Source organism: Sceloporus undulatus, chromosome 5 (assembly GCF_019175285.1).
Source record: "Sceloporus undulatus isolate JIND9_A2432 ecotype Alabama chromosome 5, SceUnd_v1.1, whole genome shotgun sequence".
Classification (NCBI taxonomy): domain Eukaryota; kingdom Metazoa; phylum Chordata; class Lepidosauria; order Squamata; family Phrynosomatidae; genus Sceloporus; species Sceloporus undulatus.
Window position 1 is genome coordinate 177,456,739 of NC_056526.1, and position 25,745 is coordinate 177,482,483.

The 25,745-nt window shown below is 40.9% G+C and overlaps 1 protein-coding gene across 1 annotated transcript; it reads left to right on the forward strand.

Moving 5' to 3' along the window:
• The first annotated feature begins 4,849 nt into the window (after positions 1-4,849).
• On the forward strand, positions 4,850-24,543 carry PPM1K (protein phosphatase, Mg2+/Mn2+ dependent 1K). Its single transcript, XM_042469314.1, has 6 exons — positions 4,850-5,007; positions 11,738-12,250; positions 13,682-13,782; positions 20,888-21,053; positions 22,134-22,278; positions 24,417-24,543. Exons 2-6 carry the CDS (start codon positions 11,814-11,816, stop codon positions 24,474-24,476), a joined length of 909 nt encoding a protein of 302 aa, XP_042325248.1. The 5' UTR covers positions 4,850-5,007; positions 11,738-11,813; the 3' UTR covers positions 24,477-24,543.
• The last annotated feature ends 1,202 nt before the right edge of the window (positions 24,544-25,745 follow it).

A 25,745-nucleotide genomic window follows, 5' to 3' on the forward strand; every position in this document is an offset into this window, starting at 1 on the left:
AAGGCCGAATTCTGTTGCATTCATAGAGAGTGTCTGGCTCCTGTTACTAACGTCACTTACACATTTATTGCGTACTTTCCGGCTATCTTGCCTGCTGGCTGGTGTGAGTCATGTGGAGGGTTATATGTGGAATGGATTCCCCTTGATGGAGATTAAATTACAGTTGAGGATTGCATTTCACTCATCAGGCAACTCTATGCAAAGATTGCAAGAAGCTAATATGTACTAGCACAGACTGTGGTGCTTTCTGCACCGCCATTTGGGACGTCCGGAGGACGTCCCATTTTAAAAAAGGGGCGTCTCTTTTAGACGCCCCATGGCCTAGTACGGACTCCGTCCGTACAAGATGGCGCCGGCCCTTCTACATGGCCGGCGCCATCTTTGCGTATCGGATGCTTAGCGTCCGTACGCGTCGCACCGCTGCTGACGTAGCGAGCGTGCCCCTGGCGCCTCGCTACGTCGCAAACGCGACGAAAAAAGAAGCTCCATTTTGAAGCTTCTTTTTTCGGTCCGCGCGGGAGTCGGGCCGTCTGAAGGCTCCGGCTCCCCTGCGGACCTACTGGCGGCGGCAGCAGACCGCCGCAAAGCGGCAGTCTGTACCCCGCCTGTGTGTCCATCTAGCCCCAAACATATGAGTCCTGGAACAGATCAGGCCTGAACTCTCTGGGCTGGAAGCCAAGAAGACTAACATGAGGCTGTCATACTTGGGCCACATCATGAGAAGGCACGATTCATTAGAAAAGACAATGATGCTGGGAAGGTGGAGGGCAGTAGAAAGAGAAGAAGACTACCTACGGACAGACTCAGTAAGGGAGACAATAGGGCAGATCCTACAGGACCTAAGCAGAGAGGTAGAGGATAGGGGGGCTTGGAGACATCTCATTCACAGGGTCACCATGAGTTGAAATCGACTCAAAGGCAGCTAACAACAACAAAGATGATTCAAAGGAGAACCAAGGCTTGTATGTTATTGCTTGTTTAATATTTTTATTTTATTTTATTTCACGGTAGACCTGTTTCTGAAAAAAATGGGAGATACTGGAATAAAGAGAAAAGATGAGATGAGATCAGCAGTTTAAATCCAATCTCAAAATGCAGATTTGCAGAGAAAATGAATTTGTCACAGGTGTCTAGTGGGGATCAAATTACACCATGTCACACTTTCTAGGACAAAAAGAAGTAGTAATTCCTGTTCCTCCTTTCTGAAATATAAAAGGACAGCTAAATCTCAGCTCTTTCTCTTACCTTGGGCAAAACATTCACCTTCCAGTTTCTGCTTATTCCACATTCCTTGCTGTTTGTACCACCTTCTTTGAGGAAGAGTTCTGGAGAACCTGAAAGCTTGTACAGTCTGGTAGTGCCTAATAAAAAGTATTGCCCAGTGGTCGACTATTCTTTTTATTCTCATGCACCAGCATAGCTATATTGATTTTTAAAACATTTTAAAAGAAACTAATAAATTACAAGATTGTTATGTACAGGGACCTTTTTAAAGGTACATATGTGGCAGTCACCACTGGCAGGCAAGTTGTTATTAATTTCATATATTTGCAGTGCTAGGGCTAATAAATTTCCCCATGAATTGCCACTGAAACATCATTAAATATGAAGTATCTCAGAAACACAAGGTATATTATTAGAAGTACCCTCCAGTGTAGCTTATTACCAGATAAGAGTTTATGAGATAGATCCAAAGCACACTGCAGAAATAATCCAGTTTGAGACCACTTTAACTGCCCTGGTTCAGTGCTAGGGATTTCTGGGAACTGTAGTTTTCTAAGACAATTCACCTTCTCTGTCAGAGAGCTCTGGTGCCACAATAAACTAGAGTTCACAGGATTCCTTAGCACTGGGCCAGGGCCGTTAAAGCAGTCTCAAACTGGATTATTTCTGCAGTGTGTTTTGGACAACTGTTAACAGGCAGCTTTTGTTATTCTTGGGAGGGTTCAATGAAAATTACTGTCTTCCTCTCCAGGAACTATGAATCTAAAATATACTAAATGTTCACACACTAAGAAATATTGATTTGATAATTCCCTGGAGAGGATCAATTCACAGGGGTTAGGTGGTCCAATATTCCCAGGTCATTTTGCGGTGGGGGGAGTACAGTCCCATTTGCCTAGTTGGGGTTTGTTGTTGTTGTTGTTGTTGTTGCATGCCTTCAAATTGTTTCTGACTTGAGGCAATCATAAGGCAAACCTATCATGGGGGTTTCTTGGCAAGTTTCTTCAGAGCGGATTCAGCCGTCCTCTGAGGCTGAGAAAGTGTGACTTGCCCAGGATCACCAAGTGGGATTACATGGCCGAGCCGTGATTTGAACCCTGGTCTCCAGAGTCACAGTCCAATGCTCAAACCACTACACTACACTTAAACCCTCTGCTATCCATGTGAGAGACCATGTATATGTACGCTTTGCTTCCATCAACAATGAGCTTTCCAAGGTAGCAGTGCGATAAGTTTTTGCCATGATAGTATTTGCTGTTGTAATTATGCCACCAGAGCCGTGGTGGTGTGATGGTTTGAGAGTTAGACTACAGGTCTGGAAACCAGGATTTGATTCCCTGCTCAGCATGGAACCCATTGGAGGACCTTGGACAAGCCACACTGTCTCAGCCTAAGGAATGCAAAGGCAACCCCTCTGAACAAAATCCCTCTGTGTTTCCTTATGGTGGCTAGAGCTGATTGAAGGGTGCAGTTAAACACACTCTGGAGGGCTGCATGATTCCTACCCCATTATATATTATTATTATTATTATTATTATTATTATATTATTATATTATACTTTCTAATCCCACCTTCTTCTCCAATTCTCAACGGCAAAGAAACATTCATTTTCATTTGTTTTTTTTCCATCTGGAATCACTTTAGGCTAACATATACAGTAATCAGGGCAGCATATTTGTTGCATGTTATTGTCTTTCATTTGCATTTCAAAGGCAAGATCAAAGTTGATTGCATCAGGCGCTGTCAGCGTGATATATAATCCGCATTGCCTTGTGGAGGCTGGGCTCTCAAATGTAGGAGATCTACATGCTGGAGAATATAAGGAATTATGCAAAATTCAGGAGACAATTTGGGTAAGCATTTCAGGTCTGGGCACGGGGAATGGGGAGAGAGATACAACACCTTGGGGATTGTGAAAGCTGTATTTGTGAGCGCATGATGGAGAACTATTATTGCTTAAAAAATTGTAACACAGTCCCGGCACAATCCACGGGTTTCTACTGGATTTATATATGTGTGTGTGTGTGTGTGTGTGTGTGATGTGTGTGTGTTAGAACTGCCTGCCAATGACAAATATTAACTTTGTAATGAGTGTATATTTATATAAAATTATCTATTAATCCACGGATGTTTATCCACGATTCAGCACCCATGCTTTAAAAATATTCAGAAAAAATAAATTCCAATAGCAGACCTTGATTTCCTTTTTATAAGAGACACCATTTTGTTATGCCTTGGATTGACTGGACTGGAGCATCCACGGATTTCGTTACCACGAGGTGCGGACCCTGGAACCGAACCCAGCGGATAACAAGGGCCAACTCTTGGCCCTTATGCACGGATTTTTTATACACGGATTCAAGCATCCACAGTTTGAAAATGTTCAAAAAAAGTATAAATTTCAAAATCAAACCTTGATTTCCATTTTTATACAGGACAACATTTGGCTATGCCTTATATTTCAATGGGACTTGAGCAATCCACGGATTTTGTTATACACAGGGGACCTGGGAACCAAACCCCTGCGATAACAGGGTTCCACTGTATTTATTGTTGGCAATATACCTGTATATAAAGATGTAATATACCTATATAATAAACCATGTAATGAATTTATATTGCTAGGAGTGTTTTTAGCTTTTATTTTGTATGCCCACACATTTTCACGAATGGCCTACATTTGCGGTGCCTTGCCCCCTTTGCGGTTAGGACAGCTGGTCACCAAGCCCAGCCCAACCTAGGGCTTTTCTCTGCCATCTTTGCAAACAAGAGCTTTGCAACCCTTTTTCCTTCTTTGGAGCAAAGAAAGAGTGGTGCCAGAGAAAGAAAGAAAGCTCAGTCAGTTTTATTACATTATAGCTTGCAAATCCAGGCACGGTTGCTATTGGCCCCTGGCAGAGGGGGGCAACCAAAGCATGTCTTTTTTGCACAACAGACCAGAATCATGCCAGTCTCTGTCAGAGGCTGCATCCACACTGCAGGAATAATCCAGTTGGACAACACTTTAACTGCCATGGTCAGTGCTAGGGATTCTGGTAATGTACTTGTTGTGGCACCAAAGAAACAATCCAGGTTTGGCACCATTTTAACGGCTGTGCCTCAGTGCTAGGGAATTCTGGGGAAGCGTATGTTGGTTTCTCTGGCACCAGGGCAAGGAAAATATAATTTGGTTTGACACCACTTTAAGTGGCCTGTCATCTAGGATGGTCACCAGAGGAAGGAATAATCTGGTTTGACTCCACTTAATGCTAGGGAATCCTGGGAACTGTAGCTTGTCCTGGCACCAGAGAAGAATATCCCAGTTTGACACCATTTTAATTGCCATGGCTCATTGCTATGGAATCCTGGGAACTGAGTTTGTCAAAAGAAACCTCCAGTCTGAACCCACGACGTTTAAGTGCCCTGGCTCCATGCTATGGCATTCTGGGAAGGTAGAACCCACAGCATGGAGGAGGCAGGGCAGTTAATTTGGGGTCAGGCGGGATTATCTCTGCAGCTGCTTGAGAAGAAGGAGGGCGCCTCAGGGAGGAAGGGAAGAAGGCTCATTCAGTGCGCGGCTGCGATTGGCTGGGTTTAGGGGCGGGACGAAGGCCCCCATTGGACGAGAGAGCTGCCTCGCAAGCAGGGCAGAGTGAGGATTCCAGAAGCACCCTAGGAGAAGCATTTGGACTCTTGGAGCCTTTGCGGGCCAGAGGCGGGTCTGTCCCTGGTTTGCTCCTACATCCGGGGTCTTTCCACCTGCTGCCTCTGCCTGCTTCACTTGGAGGGAGAAGCCTGGCCAGGTAAGAAAGAGGAGGGCTTAATACAGGGAAAGGTCCAGAGACACACTGTAGAAACAGCCCACATTGAGACTGCAGCATGGACTGCCCTGGCTCAGTGCCAGGGAATCCTGGGAAAGGTAGTTTAATGTGGATTATTATTATTATTATTTATTTCATTTTTATTACTGCCTTTAAACTTCATTTATGTTACTGATTACTATGTAGGCTTGATATTTTTGTTATAACGATTTGTTATTATTATTATTATGATTATTATTATTATGTATGTTTTTATTCTGATTTTATTTGGTGGTCCCTTCTGGGAGGAAAGGCAGCGTACAAATGAAATAAATAGATGTCCCCATTGCTTTCCTTGGAAGCCTCAGCCTCATGGGCTCTAGAGTTTCCAGGGGTCTTTATTAGAAGGGATAACCCCTCATTTAAAGTTGGGAAATTTGTCCCTTGCAGGACTGGCAAGTGTCCCTTATTATTATTGTAGATGTTGTTGTGTGCTTTCAAGTCGTTTCTGACCCATACTGACCTTATGATGGGGTTTTCTTGGCAAGGTTTGCTCAGAGGAGGCTTGCCCTTGCTTTCCTCTGAATCAAGGGCACCCCACATTGGGCTTCCATGGCTGAGTGGGGACTCGAACCCAGGTCCCAAGAGTCATAGTCCAGAACACAGGCTGTCCTTATTTGAGAGTTGGGAAGCTTGTTCCTTTTTAATGTTCATCTGCATTGTAGAAATAATCATTATTATTATTATTATTATTATTTTGGCTTTAAATTATTATTTTTAAAAAGACGTAAAAAATTAACACAGCAATAACTTTGTGAATCACTAACACTTGTGTAGAAATGATATAGTAATAATGCAACAACAATAATACAATAATAATACAAGTGTGGAAATAATGCATTTTGACACCAGTTGAATTTCCATGGCTCTAGCCTACAGAATAATGGGATTTGTACTTTGGCAAGGCACCAGCACTCTTTGACAGCGAAGGCTAAAGGCCTTGTAAAGCTACAAGGCATTCCTAGTATTCCATTGGATGGAGTTTCAACAGTGTCAAAACTGCATTATGTCTACAGTATAGCTCCATCATAGGACTGGCAAGTGTTCCTTAGAAATGTAAAAGGAATTTAAGGGTTGAGAAGCTTTTCTTTTCATATAGATTAAGATGTCCCCCAAAATTTTTATTTTGGCATACGGGCCCTTCATCAAGATGGAAATGTGTGCATCAGGTCCATTGATCAATGTGGGCAATAAGGTAATTTTGCAGAGGAACACATGGCAGAGTGAATGGAGTATGTTCATTTGGTACTGAGTCCCTAAATTGGGAGAAAGGCAGAGTATAAAAAAGTATATCATTATTAATTGCGTTTATACCCCGCTCTTTAGAAATGCTCTCAGAGTGACTTACAAATTGTTAGTTAGACAGTTCCCTGCCCTCAGGCTTGACACAAAAGGAGAAAGGAACTATAAAAAGTATATAAGAAGTATAAAGTAGAATAACAATAGTTCAAGCAAGTGGTGCTGAAAATTCCTCTTCCACTTAAAATGTGTTTTAAGATTGTAGCCCTGTCTATGATTTCCCCGTCTTTGGGTGCAGTAGCTACACTGTAGAAATAATGCAGTTTGATACCACTTTATCTACCCTACAGATTCCTGGGCTTTGCATTTTCGCGAGGCACTGGCACTCTTTGGCAGAGAAGGAGAAAGACTGTGTAAGACTACGAATCCCAGAGTGCCATAGTATGGAGCTACAGTGCTTAAAAGCATGAAACTGCATTATTTCTACAGTGTGGATGCACCCTGAGGGTAGTCTGGTGCATTTGTGGCAGAAGCTAAATTTGAAAGATCGCTCCTTTATAGCTTGTTTGCACTTTGGTTGGAACTGTTACTTATGGGTATACTGCTATTGAACTGTTATGGCTAATATTGAATTGTGCTTTAATGGATTTCTTTAATTATTTGGCAGGAGGAAGTAAGTCTCGGTTTTACGTTCTTAGCGGTGCAAGCCTGAGTTTGCAACTCCTATAAAGTTGTGTGATGTGTGTCTTCAAGTCATTCCCTACTTATGGCAGCCCTAAAGCGAACCTAGAGCCAGTGTGGTGCAGCAGTTTGAGTGTTGGACTTTTGACTGCGGAGAGCAGGGTTCAAATCCTGGCTCGACCATGAAGAAAACATTGGGTGACTTTGGGGAAGTCCCACTCTCAGCTTCAGAGGAGGATATTGGCAAAAATTTGCCAAGAAAACCCTGTGATAGGTGTTAGGGTCACTGTAAGTTGAAAAGACTTGAAGGCACACAACAACAACAACAGCAGCAACAAGGTGAACCTATCACAGGTTTTTCTTGGAAGTTACTGCTATGTTAATGTTCCACAGGCTTGCATCCTGTATTTTGTGCGTTTGGGTTGGTCCCATAAAGGTACCACTGTTTTGTGGGTTTTGGATGTTGTGGTACATGTTTCTAGGTAAAGGTTTGCAGCAGAGGAGGCAGTGTGGCATAGTGGTTTAGAGGTTGTTCTGCAACTCTGGAGATCAGGATTCGAATCCCCGCTTGGCCATGAAACGCACTGTGCAACCATGGTCAAGTCACACCCTCTCAGCCTCAGAGGAAGGCAAAGGCCAGCCTCCTTTGAACAAATCAGAGGGGGAAAAACCATGACAGGGTTGCCATTAATCCAGAAACAATTTGAAGGCACACAACACACGGCCAATAGTTTTTTGTGGGTTTTTTGTGCTATGTGGCCATGTTCTAGAAGAGTTTATTCCTGACGTTTTGCCAGCTGGAATAAACTCTAGAACATGGCCACATAGCCCGAAAAACCCACAAAAAACTAGGGATGCTGGTCTTGAAAGCCTTCAACTTCACATATGGCCAAGAGAGCCAGTTGTGGTTTGAGCGCTGGACTGTGACTCTGGGGACCAGGGTTCGAATCCCCCGTCAGCCATAAGTCACACTCTCTCAGCCTCAGGGGTTGGCAATGGCAAACTGTGGCCTATAGGGCTTCCCTTGTATATGTTTCTGGGGAAAGCAGTGCATTATTACAGCCCTTTCCCTTTCTATCCATTAGAAACAAAACAAACACCCCACACAAGACCATGTATTAAAGTGGAGATTTCATGAGGCTTGGTGGTTCACTTTTTGGGGGTGGCTTTGCATATTGCATAAGAAAGGAGGAGGAGGCTACTCTCCTTCCTCCTCAGGGGTTTGTGCTGCTGCTTGTTTGGAAGAGAGGCGGCGGGCCCTCCGGGGTGTAAATGGCGCCAGCCTGGCCGCCAAAGGGAGAGGGGGCCGGGCAGAGCCTGGCTACGCAAGGGCGGGGATTTGGAGGCCGCAGGGCCGCTTCAGAAGAAGCGCCTGTGAGGAGTGCCTCCTCCCTGCCTCCTTTTTCTTTCGCCGTCAAGCTTTGCGCTGCTCTTTTTGAGTGGAAAGAGGCTGCTGGCTTCCTAGATGAAATGCTCATGAATGTGTGTACATTTGTGTGTGGATTTATATATGTGTGTGTGTGTGTGTGTGAGTATTTATTTTATTTTTATCCCGCCTTTCTCCCAAGTTGGGACCCAAGGCGGCTTGCAACAATATATGTGTGTGTATGCTTATATATGTGTGTGTAAATACATATATACACCCATACTTATTATGTGTGTGTGTGTATATATGTGTGTGTGTGTGTATATATGTGTGTGTGTGTACACATATATATGCTTATATATGTGTGTGTATACACACACACACGTATTACAATATATATATATGTGTGTGTACATTTGTGTGTATGTAATTGTTTGTGTATATATATATATATATACACACACGTATTATAGTATATACAGTATATGTGTGTATGCACACACACATATATATATGTGTGTATAAAAATGTTTGAAAGTTTGATTAAGAATTAAGGCTTTTGCATGACGTGGATGTTTTCTTTTTGTTTTAAAGTGTTTTGAACTTTAAATTTTAATAATGTAACGTTTTAAATTGTTCTTTAAACTTGTATTTTTGCATGTTTTGTAGTGTTTTAACTGAGTCCTTGTACTGGGATGAAGGTGGGATATGAATAAACATAATAAACATAATAATAATAATAATTCAAGCCATGTCATAGAATCATAGAGTTGGAAGAGACCCCAAGGGCCATCCAGTCCAACTCCCTGCCATGCAGGAACTCACAATCAAAGCAGCCTCAACAAATGGTCATCCAGCCTCTGTTTAAAAACCTCCAAAGAAGGAGACTCCACCAAACTCCAAGGAAGTGTCTTCCACTGTTAAAACAGCTCTTATTATCAAGATGTTCCTCCTAATGTTGAGGTGGAATTTCTTTTCTTGTAGTTTGCATCCATTGCTCCATGTCTTATTCTCTGGAGCAGCAGAAAACAAGCTTGCTCCATCCTCATTGTGACACTCCATCGTATATGTAAAAAGAGCTATCTTATCACCTCTTCTCCAGGTTAAACATATTCATCTCCCTAAGTTGCTCCTCATAGAGCATTATGGTTTCTAAACCCTTCAATGTCTCTGCCGGAGACAACCGCCCTGCCTCTGTGTTTGATTGTGTGTGAGATAATGGTCAGAAGTACATTGCACAAAATAATCCAGTTTCACACCGCTTCAATGGCCATGGCTCAGTGCTTTGGAAATTGTGGGTTTGGTGGGGCACCAATTCCAGGGTGACCAGAGAGGAGGACAAGGGACTGTAAATGGAGGGCATTCAAGACAAAATGGAGGACAGGACTGTCACCCCAGTTCTCTTTGGGATGGCAATCTCAGGATCCCAACAGACAGGCAAAAGAGAGAAGTCTTCTTGATAGGGAAGCAGTTTATTTCCAAAGCGGATGATGATAAAAATCATGAGAGAAAGGGACTGGAGAAGAAAATGACTCATTTCCTTCAGCACTGGGCTCATAACCAATGAAGATCCTGGAGCAATTTAACCATTGATAATCCAGTCCTGACAGCAGTTTTTATCCTGTTACTATCAGGCTTGTTCCTGGAACATGGAAGTAACTTCCATTGTGTTCCAAGGCATTTATCCTAGATAAGTTGGACTAGGGTCCAAAATGCATTGCAGAAATAATAAAGTCTGAGACTATTTTAACTGCCCTGGCTCAGTGCTAGGGAATCTTGGAAATTGTAGTTGATTGTGGCATTTGCTATTTGAGCTGTTGTTATTGCTAGCATTGTTTTTACCCCATGTTTTGGCTTATGACCCTGGAGACCTGGGTTTGATTCCTGGTCAGCCAGAAACCCCACTGGGTCACATAGCCTCAGAGGAAATCAAGGGCAAACCTCCTCTGAATCTCCTGAGTTTGCAAGATCAGGTCTGACAGTATCAGGGTCTTTTGGAGGTCTCTTATTCATAGAGCTGCATCAAGTCAAAGCTGATTTGATGTCAAATAATGACAACAAAATGTTGATGTGTTAGCATTAACTTCAGCATGGGGCTGGGAAAATATACCTGGGAGACAATGTTAAGTGGTTGACAACCTTGCACAGGTTTGAATGCAAGCATCACATCTGCAGGGAAATGGTTTTTCTAACTGCAAATAAATCCTGTACAAGGCAACCTGGATTTGCGTCTATGAGTCAAGGAACTAATGCAGAGACAGCTCTACAGATTCCTAGCTTTAGACATGCGTGAGGTTCAGAATTGTACATGTAGGTGTGTTCTTGAAGAACAGAGGCTTATATGTACTATAAATAGCTTCCTGGTTTTCTGGTTATTGAAGCCTGCTGAAGGCCACCTTTCTTGTATTTCTAAGTATCGGATAACAACGAACAGTTAGATTATGTGAAAGAAGAAACTTGCATTTGTAACAAGTATTTCTCTGGAAATTCCCCAGCTAATCTAGTTTCAATTGAAATGTACAGTGGTTTGGGGTAATAGAGAGCAGAGAACAAAAAGGGTAGTTATTTTAGTTGCTTCACCTTCTCTGTGAGAAATACAGAGAATAACATGGGAATTATATAACCACCACCACCACCCACTTCCTAAGCAGTTAAATGTTTCTGGGCCTGGAAGGGGTGGTTGTAATTATCTGCTTGTGGAATGCATAGCAGTCTTCCAAGTCCCAAAGAATTTCCATTTGTAATGCTTGATAGCTTTTGGCAAACAGTAAAGCAAGGTCATTGCTCTAATTTCCTCTCTCAGCTTATGTAGCATCAAAAAATTTCTTGCACTTAACCCTTCAGGCCCGTTTGGCTGTGCACACCTCTAATTAAGCACTTCTCTTAGCTAGAGGAAAATTCCATAAAGGCAGGATAATTTTTTTCTTGAAATAAGATGAGAGAAATAACCTTGCTTTATATATATTGTGTCTGATCATGAGTGGTTGTAGTTATGAAACCACCATGACTGCAGTTGCTAAATATAAATCTTATCAAGTATATACTGTGTATTAACATATTGCTGCTCAACCCACCCAGACTCTCTCCTCCCTATTTCTTTTGTATACTGATTTGCAAACAGCGTACTATTGGGGGGGGGGGGGGCAATAACTAAGGACTGCTGTGGTGGTTTCATTACTTAAATCAAGATGCCAGACTTGTAAAATCCAGCTGATGCGTTACTAAAATAGTGTTTGGCTCTTTTGCATTTTTTATCAAACTGATGTCTCATGTTCAACTAAGTTCAGTTGGGCAAGTTAAGTTGAGCATGAGATATAACATTACCTGAAATTGCATTTCCAGGAATTATGTACTAACCTTATGTTGTTGTTGTTTTTCTTTGGCCAGCTCTCCTAGTTTTTAGGACATTCCAAGGCCGGCTTCCCACTGTTTCATTCTCCATCAACATCTGTGGAACCAAGTTATGTCCACTGCTGCTTTAATAAATCTGGTTAGAACTGGAGGCCACCAAGCAAGGAGAGTGCTGCTAACATCTCGTATTTTGCAAGACGACAAGCACCTGACAGCCGTATGCCAGAGTTCTACCACTGAACGCAGAACCTCCCGTTTTGACCTGGATGGTAGTGGCCGTCCTGCCACTTGGGACTCATTTGGTATCTGGGACAACCGCATTGATGAGCCCATCCTTCTCCCACCAAGTATAAAATATGGAAAGCCAATCCCCAAGGTCAGCCTGGCAAATGTGGGCTGTGCCAGCCATATTGGGAAGCGGAAAGAAAATGAAGATCGCTTTGATTATGCTCAGCTGACTGATGATGTCCAGTATTTTGCAGTTTATGATGGGCATGGTGGGGTGGCAGTAGCTGATTTTTGCAATAAGTACATGCAAAAATATATCCGGTGAGTATATTGACTTTCTGGCTTATAAATAAAAATACATATACAACTACAGAGAACGTCAGAACTATAGAGAAGACCAATCATATGCAACCCCATAGTGAACAACTATCATACAGAGACTACAATCTGTGCCATGTTACTATCTCTCCTCCATTTCTTATAAAAGAGCCAGAGAGATGGTAACATGGCACAGATTGTGGTCTCTGTGTGATAGTTGTTGACTATGGGGTTCCATATGACTAGTCTTCTCTATGGTTGTATATGTACTATTAGTAGTGACAACTTATTTCACTGAATCCTGCTATGGTCCATAAGATCATTAGGTCCCATTGTGATTCCTAAGGAATGGATCACAAGTGTAGGAATGCCCCAATAAACCACCATTTTTTGAAATCATTTTTCAAAGCTGGCTTTACTATGAAGCAATATGGAGACATTGCTTAGATTTCAGAGTGTGCCATTGTCTTGTTTCCCTCCTCCACCTCCATGTTATGAAAAACACAGAACAATGTCTTGCTATTAATTTCAGGTACAAACAATTTCAAGTCCTCATCCCTTGGGTTTGAACATATTTTTGAAGTTGTATAAGACCTACTGTATTCATTCTTTTCATTAGATATGCAGTATTTATTAGGTATGCAGCTCAGTGTATTTGTGTTTACCTGCACAGGAAATAGTCAAAATAAGTTAACCATTATACACAAATAGGTAACAGTTCCAAAGTGAGTATATAGTATTTGCATTGGGATACAGTGTTTGAATTGTCTTAAGAAGTAAATTTTTAAGAGCTGAAGATTTTTAGGATGAAGAAAAACAAAAGAATGGTATATACTATAAGTGCAAACTCACAAAAAACAAGAGAAAACAATCAGAATATAAACATAAAATATATATAAGCTCATAACAAACATTAGAAGATATAATTAATGTATTTAATAATTAATTATTTTGTACAATTATTTAAAAAAATACACAGTCCAGACTTATAAACAGCAGTTTGAGTGAAGGTCTATAAGATGTAAATCAATAATTGAAGGTGAGTTGATGGCCAAAAGTTTAGGCAGGTCTTCATTAACGTACAGGCCAGATGCAGTTTAACCTGTAGTGTTCCTCAGTGGCCAGTTTTACATTTTCATATAAAATTTCATATTTTTTCCAGACAAAGGCTAACACATCAGTATAAAATCCTTACAGGAAAAAAGGGAGGGAGATACATCTTAGTTTAGAGTGCAATTGCAGTATTTTTCCTTCTTCTTGCAGGAAAATACTTTCTTTTAGGGGGAGGGGAGGATATGCAAAGCCAGTCACATTTTACCCGTGGGCTGCCTGATTTTTGCTCTAGTTCATATGGTTTTGCAGGTTAACATTTGGTGTTGTTTTTCTTTGAGCTCATGTCAGCTCTGTCACTTACTTGTTTTTGTTTTTCTCCAGAGAATTTCTTGCTGAGGAACAGAATATGGAACTAGTATTGATCAGAGCTTTTTTAGAAATAGACAAAGCATATCTGAGACATGCTGAATTGTCAGCCAATGGTAAGTATAAATTGTTTCAGTTCAGCAGTGGCAAGAAGAAATTTCCTCCCCATATGGCATCCAGTAGTTTTCTAATAATCCTGCTACTTATGGGGAGGTGGGAGAGCCATTTTAATATATCAGGACCTGCTAAAAACTGTTTTATAATTATCAGCAGGATGTCTGGTCAGAGTTGTTGAAAACTGTTTTAAGAGAATTAATTTGAAATCTAAGATGAAATAGTGCACTGGTATGGGGTTAAGTTTTCTAGAAAATGATTGATATAAAATATTTTGAAGTAGATGCAACAAGTAAATGCAATTATGTTATCTTAACTTGGCTTAAATCTAGAAGGTTATTCTGTGCTTGAAGAATTAGATTTTTAAAAAATATATTATTTGTAAAGTGACTGTTGGTAAATCTTTAAAGTCTTTAAAGCATTTGGCTAATATGTACATTAAAGTGCCAATCTAGACAGAATATAGTGATAATGCTCACCAAATTTATTGGAATTTACTTTCAGTTTTAAGCATGAAAATTTAGGTGTAAGTGACCTGGTCCAATTGTTTTGGCCTACTGTTCGCATGATCACCAGCCAGTATGGTTGATGGCAATGGGTTCTGGTGGTTCTGGTCCAAGACATCTGAAAGTCATTTGGCTGCTTCCCTCAGTGTAAATAAGCATTGTCAAATATGTATTAGACATTTGATGTACATTGAAAGAGCCAACTTAACACTAGCCTATGACTATACATCCTAGGGCAGTAGCTCAGTGACAGGGCACATGCTTTGCATGTTGAAAATTCCAGGTACAATCCCTGTTTTTTCTGAGAAAGACCCTTCCCTGAAAATCTGGAGACCCACTGCAACCAGTGCAGAAAATAATGAGGTAGATAGTATGAGACAGCTTGATATGTTCATCTTTGTGGTTCTTTGCATCTGCTTTCTCATAAAATATAACATGCATGCAAGCCCAATGCCTAATCTACCGAGCATGTAAAAGCTAGAATAGCTTTTAAATGGAATAATTATTATTGTATCAACTTCATTTGGTGAATTTTTAATGTAAAATATAATAGGGGAAATCCATTTTTAATTTGCAAGAACATGGCTGTTCTTGATTCGCATTAGTATTGGTTCAATGTAAAAGCAGCTATAATCAATTAGTAAAATTAGCTTAGTGACATCTCTGTGACTATATAGTCTCATCTATAAAAGTACATGTCACAGGTGGAATAATTGCACTCGTTTAGATTGTACGTGCTTATTTAAAAATAAAGCTACTTTGAACCTAGTATTCAGTTATGGTTAAGCATGCTTAGGATTGGGCTCCATGGTTACAATCTTACATATCAGTAGTGGGGAACCTTTAACTTTCCAGGAGTTTTGGAAGTTATTTTCATTTCCATTTAACATAGCCAGTCAGAACCATTATTTTATTATTATTAAAGCTCATTTATATAGCACCGTAAGTTTTACACGGCGCTTTACATAAAGCTTTAAATATGTTAACCTGCAACACTGAGGAAGTGAGAGAGCTGCAGAAATAAGTTTTTAAGGTTTTTTTTAAAAAAATCTGTATTGTGCCAACAAATTTCATTGCTTCCTGTACCTTTTTCTGGGCCATCCAGAGGACTGCCTCTTGCACAAACTGTAGTGAAGCAAACAAGAATTGTGCCTTGCCCATATCTCAGTCCCCTTAGGAAGAGTGATCAAGTAAATTCCCAGTTAATTGTGCATATAAGTGAGGGGAACAGTTTGTCTGTAAATGTAATACTGTACTCACTTTGCTTACAGTGGCTACAGTGCCTTTGAAAGTCATCAGCTTTGTCTATTGCAAATGGCAGGACTCTTCTTTCCAATGATCTGAGTAGTTTTTATTCAGGCAAGAGCTAGAACCAATAAATCCCAGTTAATTTTGTGCGACTGAGAATATTTGTAAAAGTGAAAATGTATAAACAGCAAATCTTCTTTTTTGTTATTTAGGATGTTTTAATAGTCTCCAAATAAAATGATTCCTTTAAATGCCTATTAGAGTGCTGCATTTGCAAATTATCTTCATAAGCTTTCAACAGAAAGTGTGCTTATGGATTGATGAGAATTTTGTAGAGAGATTGATTCCCCCATCACCTCTCTAAGCAGAGTATTCAGATTCTCAATGTATGCTTCCCTCTCCTTTGCAGCTCTCAGCTTCCCAAGTGTTAACAGGTTTTCTCTCTCTCTTTATTTTGAGCAAAATTCCTGGGTGAATTTTTCCTATTTGCCTCTGTGTACATGTTATTTATGGCAGACACTGTACTCGACCAACACCTCTAGAACTGGAGGCCCGGGAGTCTATATGCTGGGCTTCAGTGGAAAGAGAGATCTGCTTTATGTGGTCCCAGGTGAAGGAGTCTGGCGGGTTCCTAGCCTGGACTACTGGAAGGTTCCCACATCCACTTTGTCAATTAGTAGAGATGACATGCTCTAAAAATGTCCAGTGAGTGTTAAGATACCTATTGAAAGATTATAAGATGATTTCTATAGTGATGCTATCTAGGACACAACAAATCTGATTGTTTTTTTAAAAAATGTTAAACAACTTTGGTTCTCAGCTGATTTTATTATTATTATTATTAACCTTTATTTATGAAGCGCTGTAAATTTACACAGCGCTGTACATGCAATCTTTTTAGTTAGACGGTTCCCTGCCCTCAGGCTTACAATCTAAAAAAGACATGATACAGAAGGAGAAGGGAGTGGTGACGAGAAAGGGTAAGAGGTCCAGCAGTTCCTCTCAACCTCCGAGGCCTGGACCAAGGCAGATGGACTGGAGGGAGGGCAAGGCTTCATAATGGATGGTTAATCATTATCCAGGGAAAATACATAATCACAAGTAGGATAATACATATACAGTACATAGGAATACAGGAAATGGATCGATAAACAGCCAACAACAGAACATCAGATAGTAAGCGACAATTATGCGATGCCTGGGAAGGCTTCTCTGAATAGGATGGTTTTCAGCTCCGTTTTGAAGCTGGTTAAAGAAGTGATGGCTCTTGCTTGTGGAGGAAGAAGGTTCCAGGAGTGAGGGGCAGCAAGTGAAAAGGGGCGAATCCGGGATGGGGCAGAGGAAATCCTGGGCTGAGACAGCAGACCTTGACTACCAGAACGGAGGGCCCTGGTGGGAAGGTGAGGAGAAAGAAGGTCTGATAAGTAAGGAGGGGCCAGTCCATGGAGGGCTTTGAATGTCGACAGCAGGAGCTTATACTGAATGCGGAAAGGGAGAGGGAGCCAGTGAAGGGATGCCAACACAGGAGAGATGTGGTCAGAGCGGTGGGTGGAAGTGATAATGCGTGCAGCTGAATGCTGGACAGAGATTAAAGGACGGAGGTCCTTTATGCTGCTAAAAAAATTGAATAAAGTGCTAGTGACATTATGAACAATGTGTTTCCTTGATTTTGGAACTGCAGTCTAATCCACTAATCATTGCTGCTTTGCTTTTTCTCACCACTCCCATCAGGCTTGCAGAGGACTGATGTATAAGTCCAGTTTATAGCCCATTGTGTGTAAAGGATCTGTAAGGAAGGCTTTTCCAATCCTGTGACTAATTATTGACTTCATGGAGTTTGTTGTACTGACTTCAGTTAATATGGCCAAGGAGATAGGAGCTTAATTATTTAAGTATATTTGATGTACAAAAGATACTTTGCTCCAGTTTCTGACCTATTTAAAAGTCTACCACCTAGTTTGGAACAATACTGTAAATGAGGAGGAAATAGCTATTAAAAGTAGCCATGGCTGCTATTCAGAAAGACAAAACTGTAGAGCATCTTTTCTTAGTCTTTTACCACCCTTAGGGAGGTAAGGGTGTGGGAGCTTTGGAGATGGCCTAAGTACCTTAATAGGCTTTTACAGGAGGAGACACTCATTACTAGAGGATACAGAATGACATGCCACAATAGTTAGAGAACAACTGTCACTTGCAACAAAGACATGAGATGCATACCCCTTTCCGACAGATGAAGATCAGCCTTTGTTTTGTTAACAGTCTTCAAGTGTTAGGAGCATACAGAGATCCCCCCCCCCATCATGTTTTTTAAAAACCCATGTTCTTGTGCTTGGCAAGGCTGGAATAGAAATCCATTGAGTCACTAAGTCCACCAACAGTCCTCTTTGTGCTGAGTGTCACTGCACTCTTGTCTGGATGCTATTGCAGTTCTAAAAGCAAGGAATGAACTTGGGAGGGACTAGAGGTTGTATCTAGATTTGGCCTTAATTTTTTAGAAGGAATGGGGAGGGGAGACAAGGAAGAAGGGTTTCAATAACTTGGTGTGTTTTATTCACTTACTGGTTAAAACAGGTATTTTACTGCTAGTAATAATACAGATTCAGGTTGACCGTCTCAAATTTATACTTACCTCTCCTTTTTCCTCACCTCCACTTTAACACATTGATTGGGATGTAGACAGTAACCCTCTGTATATCATAAGAATTAAACTGACATTGTAATTCTATGAGTGCTAAATGTGGGCTTAAGATCTACTGAATGTAGTGAGTTGTATTTCCAAATAAGTATAAATAGCATTAAGATATGTGTGTCATAAAGTAGTGATGCTTATCCTTTAATAATTTTCTGAATATACAAAAATAGGAACAAGGGGAGAAAGAAAGTTAATTCATGTAGATATTTATGGACAATCTTTAAAAAGAATTAATTTTAAGTGCCATTATTGTGCTCTGCAGTATGAATACCTGTTTTAAACCATGATATTATTACCTATTATAGCTGTACTTCTTATATTGTCTAATGCGTTAGTCTGTATTTTTTCACTACACAACAAGGCTTCATGCAATTTTAACCCACATGTGTCCACTGGCCCTATCAATATTCATCAGAACAATAGATTTTTGAATTGTACTTCTGGGACAGAAAATAGAAGTGCAGCCTAATACCCTGCTAAGTCTTCCCTTCATTGGTAGGCCTTACTTCTGTCAGCCAGTTTAATAGACTGTATATTTTTAAAAAGACTAGTGCTGTTGTCACACATAAATTCAACCTAGACAATGAGGTAATCAAAATAGCTAATAGAGATCTCATACCTTGATCAGAATGGAAATTGTAGTAAAAAAAAGAAGACTGGGAATGGGTAGGGCAGTTATGAAAGAACTAGACAAGATCCTAAAGAATAAATATATACAACTGAGCATCAAAGTTAGAATTATAAATATATACTACTGAGCACTAAAGTTAGACTTGTCCAACCCATTGTATTCCACATCTCCATGTGAGAGCTGGACAGTGAAGAAAGTGGTTAAGAAGAAAACTCATTTGAGATGTGGTGTTGGAGAAGACTGCTGAGATACCACGGATAGCCAAAAAGACAGACGAATGGGTCCTAGCATAGATCAAGCCTGACCTCTCTGTGGAAGCCAAGATGACGAAACTGAGGATGTTGTACTTTGGCCATATCATGAGAAGGCATGACTTACTAGAAAAGACAATAATACTAGGAAAGTTGGAGGGCAGTACAAAGGAAAACCGCACGCCAGATGGATAGACTCATTCAGGGAGATCATGGGCCTGAGCCTTCAGGACCTAAGCAGACCAGTGGAGGAGAGGAGATCTTGGAGATGTCTCATCCACAGGATCTCCATGGGTTGGGGCCAGCTTGAAGGCAGTTAACAACAACAACATAGTCGCAGATACACTTATCTAAAAGTAAGATCCATCAGGTTCACTGGGGATTCTGAGTAGCACTGGAAATTTATATTCATGTACACCCGTACTTCTAAGTCCTTCTAGGATTTACTTCTGAGAAAGCATTCATAGTTGTCAGAAAACAACAATTCTCAAAGAACCTTGGTAACAGAACTAAGCAAATTTCCAGGCAGCTTCTCCTTTCCTTGCTAATGGTGCAGAGGTGCCCCCTCTAGGTCTAGAAAAGGGGAGTTCATGTGTTTCATGAACTTTAATGTATTGGGTCCATGTCTTTGGAAACAGTAGTCTAAGGTGACAGTATATTGGTTCATTTATATGGTAGATATGATCTTCCCACACTGATTCAACACTTACATATCTGTTGCTGTTGTTGTGCCTTCAAGCTATTTCTAAAGTATGGCAAGCTTAAGGCAAACATTTTATGGAGTTTTCTTGACAAGGTTTGTTCAGAGAGGAATTTGCCTTTTTCTTCCTCTGACACTGAGAGAGTGTGACTTACCTAAGGTCACCCAGTGGGTTTCCAGGAGATGCATAGCCCTTTCCAACACATGAAAACCAGCCTTTTCTTTGTTAAGAGTCTTCACGTATTAGGAACACACAGAGATCCCCCCCAATAATATTTTTTAAAACCTGTGTTCTTGTGCTTGGCACAAGTTCTATGGCCAAGCAGGAATTCGAACCCTGGTCTCCAGTGTTGTAGTCCAGTACTCAAACCATTGCACCACACTGTCTCTCTATGGTGTATGTGTGTGTGGCTTCAAATCTCCTATTAATTTATGGCAACTCCTTAGATTTCATAGGGTTTTCTTAGGCAAGGAATACTCAAATATGGGTTGTCAGTTCCTTCCTTGGAAACAGAGCTACAGCATCTGGTATTTGTTGGTGGTCTCCCATCCAATTACTAAACAGGGGCCAGGGCTGACCCTGCTACACTTCCAAGATCAGATAGGATCTGGTTCCTTTAGGCCCTCTTATGTATCTGTTCTCAAGTAGAAAATTATAAAGTAGCTTCATTAGTGAGGAAAAGAAGATAATGACAACTTTCCTGCTCCACCCCCAACTTCCAGCTCCATTGAAAGAGGTGTGATAGAATTTCAATAGCACTTAACAAAACTTCTCTGGCCTTCAGCTTAAGTCTAAGTGGTTGCTGTGTAGCTGTTCTTATTTTGCTAGCAGAAAAACAATCATTTTGCTATAGACTTTGCATTCCTAAACAGCCCCCTTGCATGGAGCCATGTTGTTAAAATAAAAATTTAAAAAATCCTCCTCCTTTTTGTGCATGTCTGTCTATTTTCTGTCTTTATATCTTTTGCTTATGCTTTGTAGCTATCATTATATAGTACGGTTTAAATATTGAAAAGTAGAGTGATAGCCATCTTTGATGCTTAGACTTTGACTCTCTACCCTTATGTGATGTTTATAGCTACCTTGCTGAATGCTGGGACCACAGCAACTGTGGCTCTACTGCGAGATGGGATCGAGCTGGTTGTGGCTAGTGTTGGTGATAGCCGTGCACTTTTATGCCGTAAAGGGAAAGCCATGAAGCTGACCATTGATCATACACCTGAAAGGAAAGATGAGAAAGAAAGGTATCTCCTCAAAATTTGCAATTGTGGTCTTAGCCTTATTTTAAAAGGTGCATCCCATTAATTGCCAGAGAGGTCTAATGAACACCATATCAACTGATGAAATGTGAGGCTAGAATTCAAATCCCTGGTCCCTCATTATTAGCGTTATTAGGTTTAAAGCTGCAGGGCTGTCATATAGCTTTTCTCTTTCACCAAAAGAGAAAACAACCATGGCTTCTTTCCATTTTGTTACTGGTCATGTGTCCACCCTTTGTCCTGCTTGGACAACAAATTGGAGAGGAATTTGGCTGGGCAAGGGATGGGTAAGAGAAGTTGAAACTGCTGCATTGGAACATCAAAAGGTATATGGCTATTCTCCACCTTTGAATCTAGTAATCATAGCCACACTTGATCTTAGCCAAAAGGCTGAGAAGCGCTTCTTGACTTTTTGGCTAAGATCAAGTGTAGTAATCATAACCTTGGGGTTCATTCATAACCAGCAGACAAACTCGTTTGGGTATTGCTAGACAATATCAAGGAGTTGTTTGGCAGTGCAGTCTAGCTTGACGTCCTAGCTGGCTGCATCTCTAATACTTGTCTGCACATTTGGAGCACATCAGCAGTAGTACTGTAGACATGCTGGTATGAATCTCTCTAGAGCTTCTTCATACGAAGGGCAACCCTGATCTTGACAAAATCCTTGCTAGCTGGAGGAAGGTGTGCATACATGCATATATCGGTAATGCTCCTGAGACTCTGATGGTGACCTGACAGTATGGAATAGGAATATGATGTTTCCAGGCCTTTGTTGAATAAATGGGTGAGCTACTCCAATCCAAGGAAATACAGGTCATAGATTTGCTTTGGAAGCAGGTGATATAAAAAGAGTCTGTTGTCAGTAGTCATACCACACAACCAAGTCAGAGAACTTGGATTTAATTAATTGGAAGTGTTTCATGATGATGGAAAGCTTGTCCGTCATGACCTAGTCACTGAATTGACTGTAAAAGAAAATATATAAGGCTATTGTGATTACCTGTATCTGACACTTTCCTTTCCTTTTTTCTTTCTTTTTTTCTTTCTTTTTTTGGTGGGGTAAAGAATAAAGAAATGTGGTGGTTTTGTAGCCTGGAACAGCTTGGGGCAGCCTCATGTGAATGGCAGGCTAGCAATGACTCGCAGCATAGGAGACTTGGATCTTAAGAAATATGGTGTGATAGCAGAACCAGAGACTAAACGGGTTCAGGTAAGTGATTGTGCATATTCCTTTCCTGCACCCACACCACCCTACTTCTCCTGAGGCTGGACGACATTGTGTTGAAGTAGGAACTGAATCAATTGGGCTAGTACTAGCTTGCAGTGATGACATCCTGTTACAATCCCTGTTTAATACTGTGCTATCCAGGTTGACTTTCCTATCTTCTGGTCTGTGAAGTAATAGATATTAATAGACTTTGGCCCGGTACAGACTGCCACTTTGTGGGGGCATGGGCCAATTTTAGGGCTTGGGAATGCAGAGCATCCGCAAGTTCCTGAACCCTACCGTGCACCCCCGGTGCCATCATGGCTCGTCCCCATTCACACGGGGGCTGCCATGATGATATATGCGCAGCACAGCCTCCAAATGGCACTGCGCCACATGTACATTGGGTGTGCGCGAGGGTGCCAATGCTGCCCTGAGCACATCCCAAAAAGAACTCGCTGGAAGCAGGTTCTTTTTATGCCTCCCAGAGGTCACGCCATTTTGTTGGTGCGGCCTCCGTGTGCGGCAAAAATGGGTGGCTGCAGACTTCCCTTTTAGGGCGGTCTGTACAGCCCCTTTATCTGATTTCTTGGACAGAGGTATGCTTTACTTAATGCATATGCCTATGTGTTCTGAAAACATGTCAAATGTAGAATGGTATGGAAAAACTTCCTTCTTTCAAAATGAGTGTGCAAAGCGTGGCCCCTCGAATGTTGTTGAACAGCAGCTCTCATCTTTCCTCACCATTAGCCTGCTGGCTAGGGCTGATGGGAGTTGCAGATCAGCAACATTTGGAGGCTTGTTCTTGGCCCACCTCTGTTTTAAAACAACATCTATGGATCCAAAGCTTGCTAGTGTATGTTGAGCATTGCTGCTGGACTAGATTTTATATCTGTAAACTGAAGATACTAATATCTTGGCCAACTCTCAATGATGCCTGGCTCTAAGGAGTGATCCCCTCAAAGCCATGCATTTGGATCTGTATGCTTTCCAGAGACAACCTCTGCCCAGTTCCTCCTCTGCAGGCATCCTTGGGCCCAAGTCTATTATACTGAGGGCTCCTTCAGAGCAAGGGATTAAATGATGGCTGCTTCAGAGAGTCTCCAGGTTGTGTTCTGTAACATTTGCCACTTTGTGAAAGGGGGCTAGTGGGGCTGTCTGGAGCACACGTGGCCATCCCTTGTTGATGTAGTAGAGAATCCCAGTGATGAGGTCTGTTATCACTGCTCCACCTAAGTCAGTGGATTTCTTCTACCTTTTGAAGGGGTCAGCTCTGCCCAGGCCTGCACTGGAAGGGTTTTCTTGCAATATAAGCTCCTATAATGAATACCGGGTGCTGTAGGGTATATTTCACCTCTGAGTATTCCTTGCATAAGAAAATCTTACGAAACTCATGGGGTCACCATGAGTCAACAGCGAGTGAGTTGAAGGCATTACTATCACTAACTTGAATTTCTATGCAAGATTAGAAATAGTGAAAACATTATTCCACACTAATATGGAAAACATTAGATAATCTTTCAGTCAAAACAGGATTGCCTGTAGCACTATCAGAAAAGCAAATATCAGTGAAATTAGCAAGAGGATAAATCAGAGGATTTGAAGACTTTGGAAGCCCTTTATCACTTACATTATGGATGTATTGTACCAGTTTATCAAAAAGATTTTTGGAAGTGTGTTTTTACAGATTTACAGTGATAGTACTGTACGACATATCTGGATCTTAACTAATTTGGGGACAGCCAGTGTGGCATAGTGGTTTGACTATGACCTAGAGGACCAGGATTCAGTTTCCAGCTTGGCCTTGAACCCACTGGTTGACCTTGAGCGATTCACATTCTCTCACCTCAGGGCAAGGCAGTGGCAAACCTCCTCTGAACATCTCTTGCCAAGAAAACCTTATGATAGGTTTGCCTTGGGTCACTGTAAGTTGGATGTCTTGAATGCACACGCAGCAACAAGAACAACAACACAAACTATTTGGGGGTGGGGAGGAACGGGAACTGACGTTAAAATATATCTACACGTTAAGAATATTTGAACTTGAAATGTAAATACTTTCTTTTTTAAAAAGAACTGTATTATTTCTACTCAACCATATAAATTTGGATGGCATGTTTCCTTTTTTTTGGCCATTTCAGTTGCAACATGCAAGTGACAGCTTCTTGGTCCTTCAACAGATGGCATCAACTTTCTGGTGAACAGTCAAGAATTTGTGCTTTGTTAACCAGTGTCATGATCCCACTGAAGCAGCTCATGTAGTCACCGAGCAGGTATGATTCACTCAAACCAGGAATAATACAGTTTGGCTTAGGCCAGTTTTGGGCAGATCACTTGAACCCCTTGTGGATCATGGTTGGACATCTTACTATAATTGGGTGGAACTACTGACTACATAAACCAGTTTCCTCCAGTGCTTATGGAGGGTGATAATCTCTGTTATTATTCTTGTAGGAAAATCTTGCATTGGATTTAATTGCTTATTAATAATTGAACTTGGTAGTACAGCTCAGACACACTACTTTCTTTGTATACTTGCCATGGATTCCCTAACAAACATTGTTTACTGTTTCAACTTTATAATAGTTTAATTGCTTTTAAATAACTTTTATTTTTATACTTTATCAAAATTTGTATTTATCAAACCAATTAAACTGAATTGGTTTTTGAAGCTGTTTGCCACTTTGGGTCCCATTATTGGGAGTAAGGTGGGATATAAATAATAAACTGCAACAGATACCCAACATCTTGCATTCCTTTTCTCTGCTTTGTACAGTGTTGCTTTTGAATCAATATGAAAAGTCTAGCATTATTAGAACAGTTTCCCTGTTGAGAACTATTTTATTCAAATTGTTTCAGGACATGATATTTTGAACAACCCATATGGTCACATTAGCTGTATTTTTGGATTTCTAGCTCACAAAGATCCATAAGTGCATTTACTCATAGGTTTGCTAGACTGTATTTTTGAATAAGCTGTACTTTATAAAGCATACTTGGTATTCTCATGTAATATCACACACAGTATTAAAGCTTCCACTGGACCATTCTTGTTGCATCCCTCCCTCCTCTGACATTGGCTAGTATAATGATCTGGGCTGAGGATATGGACAAAATCCTTGAGATTTGACTAGCCATCTCAGTTATAAATCTTGGTGGGTTAACAACTAGTGATCAGTGTGGGGTGGGAATCATTTCAGACAAAAGAAAAAATACTGAATAGCATGTTTTTTCACTCACACAATCCCTAATTTTTAAAAATTGACAGGGGAAAAAATGAAAAATCTGGCTGAAAAATTACATGTGGGCACAATTTAGGCTGTTGTGAGTCCTCCACTTCAAAATAGTAAAAGACCATCCCCTCAAGTCAAAATTATTTCCATTTCCAGGATATCACTTCTTGTTACCCGAAATGGCAGTGATGTGGCCCAAGCTTACTTTAGCAGGCTGGAAATTACCCTTTGACTATC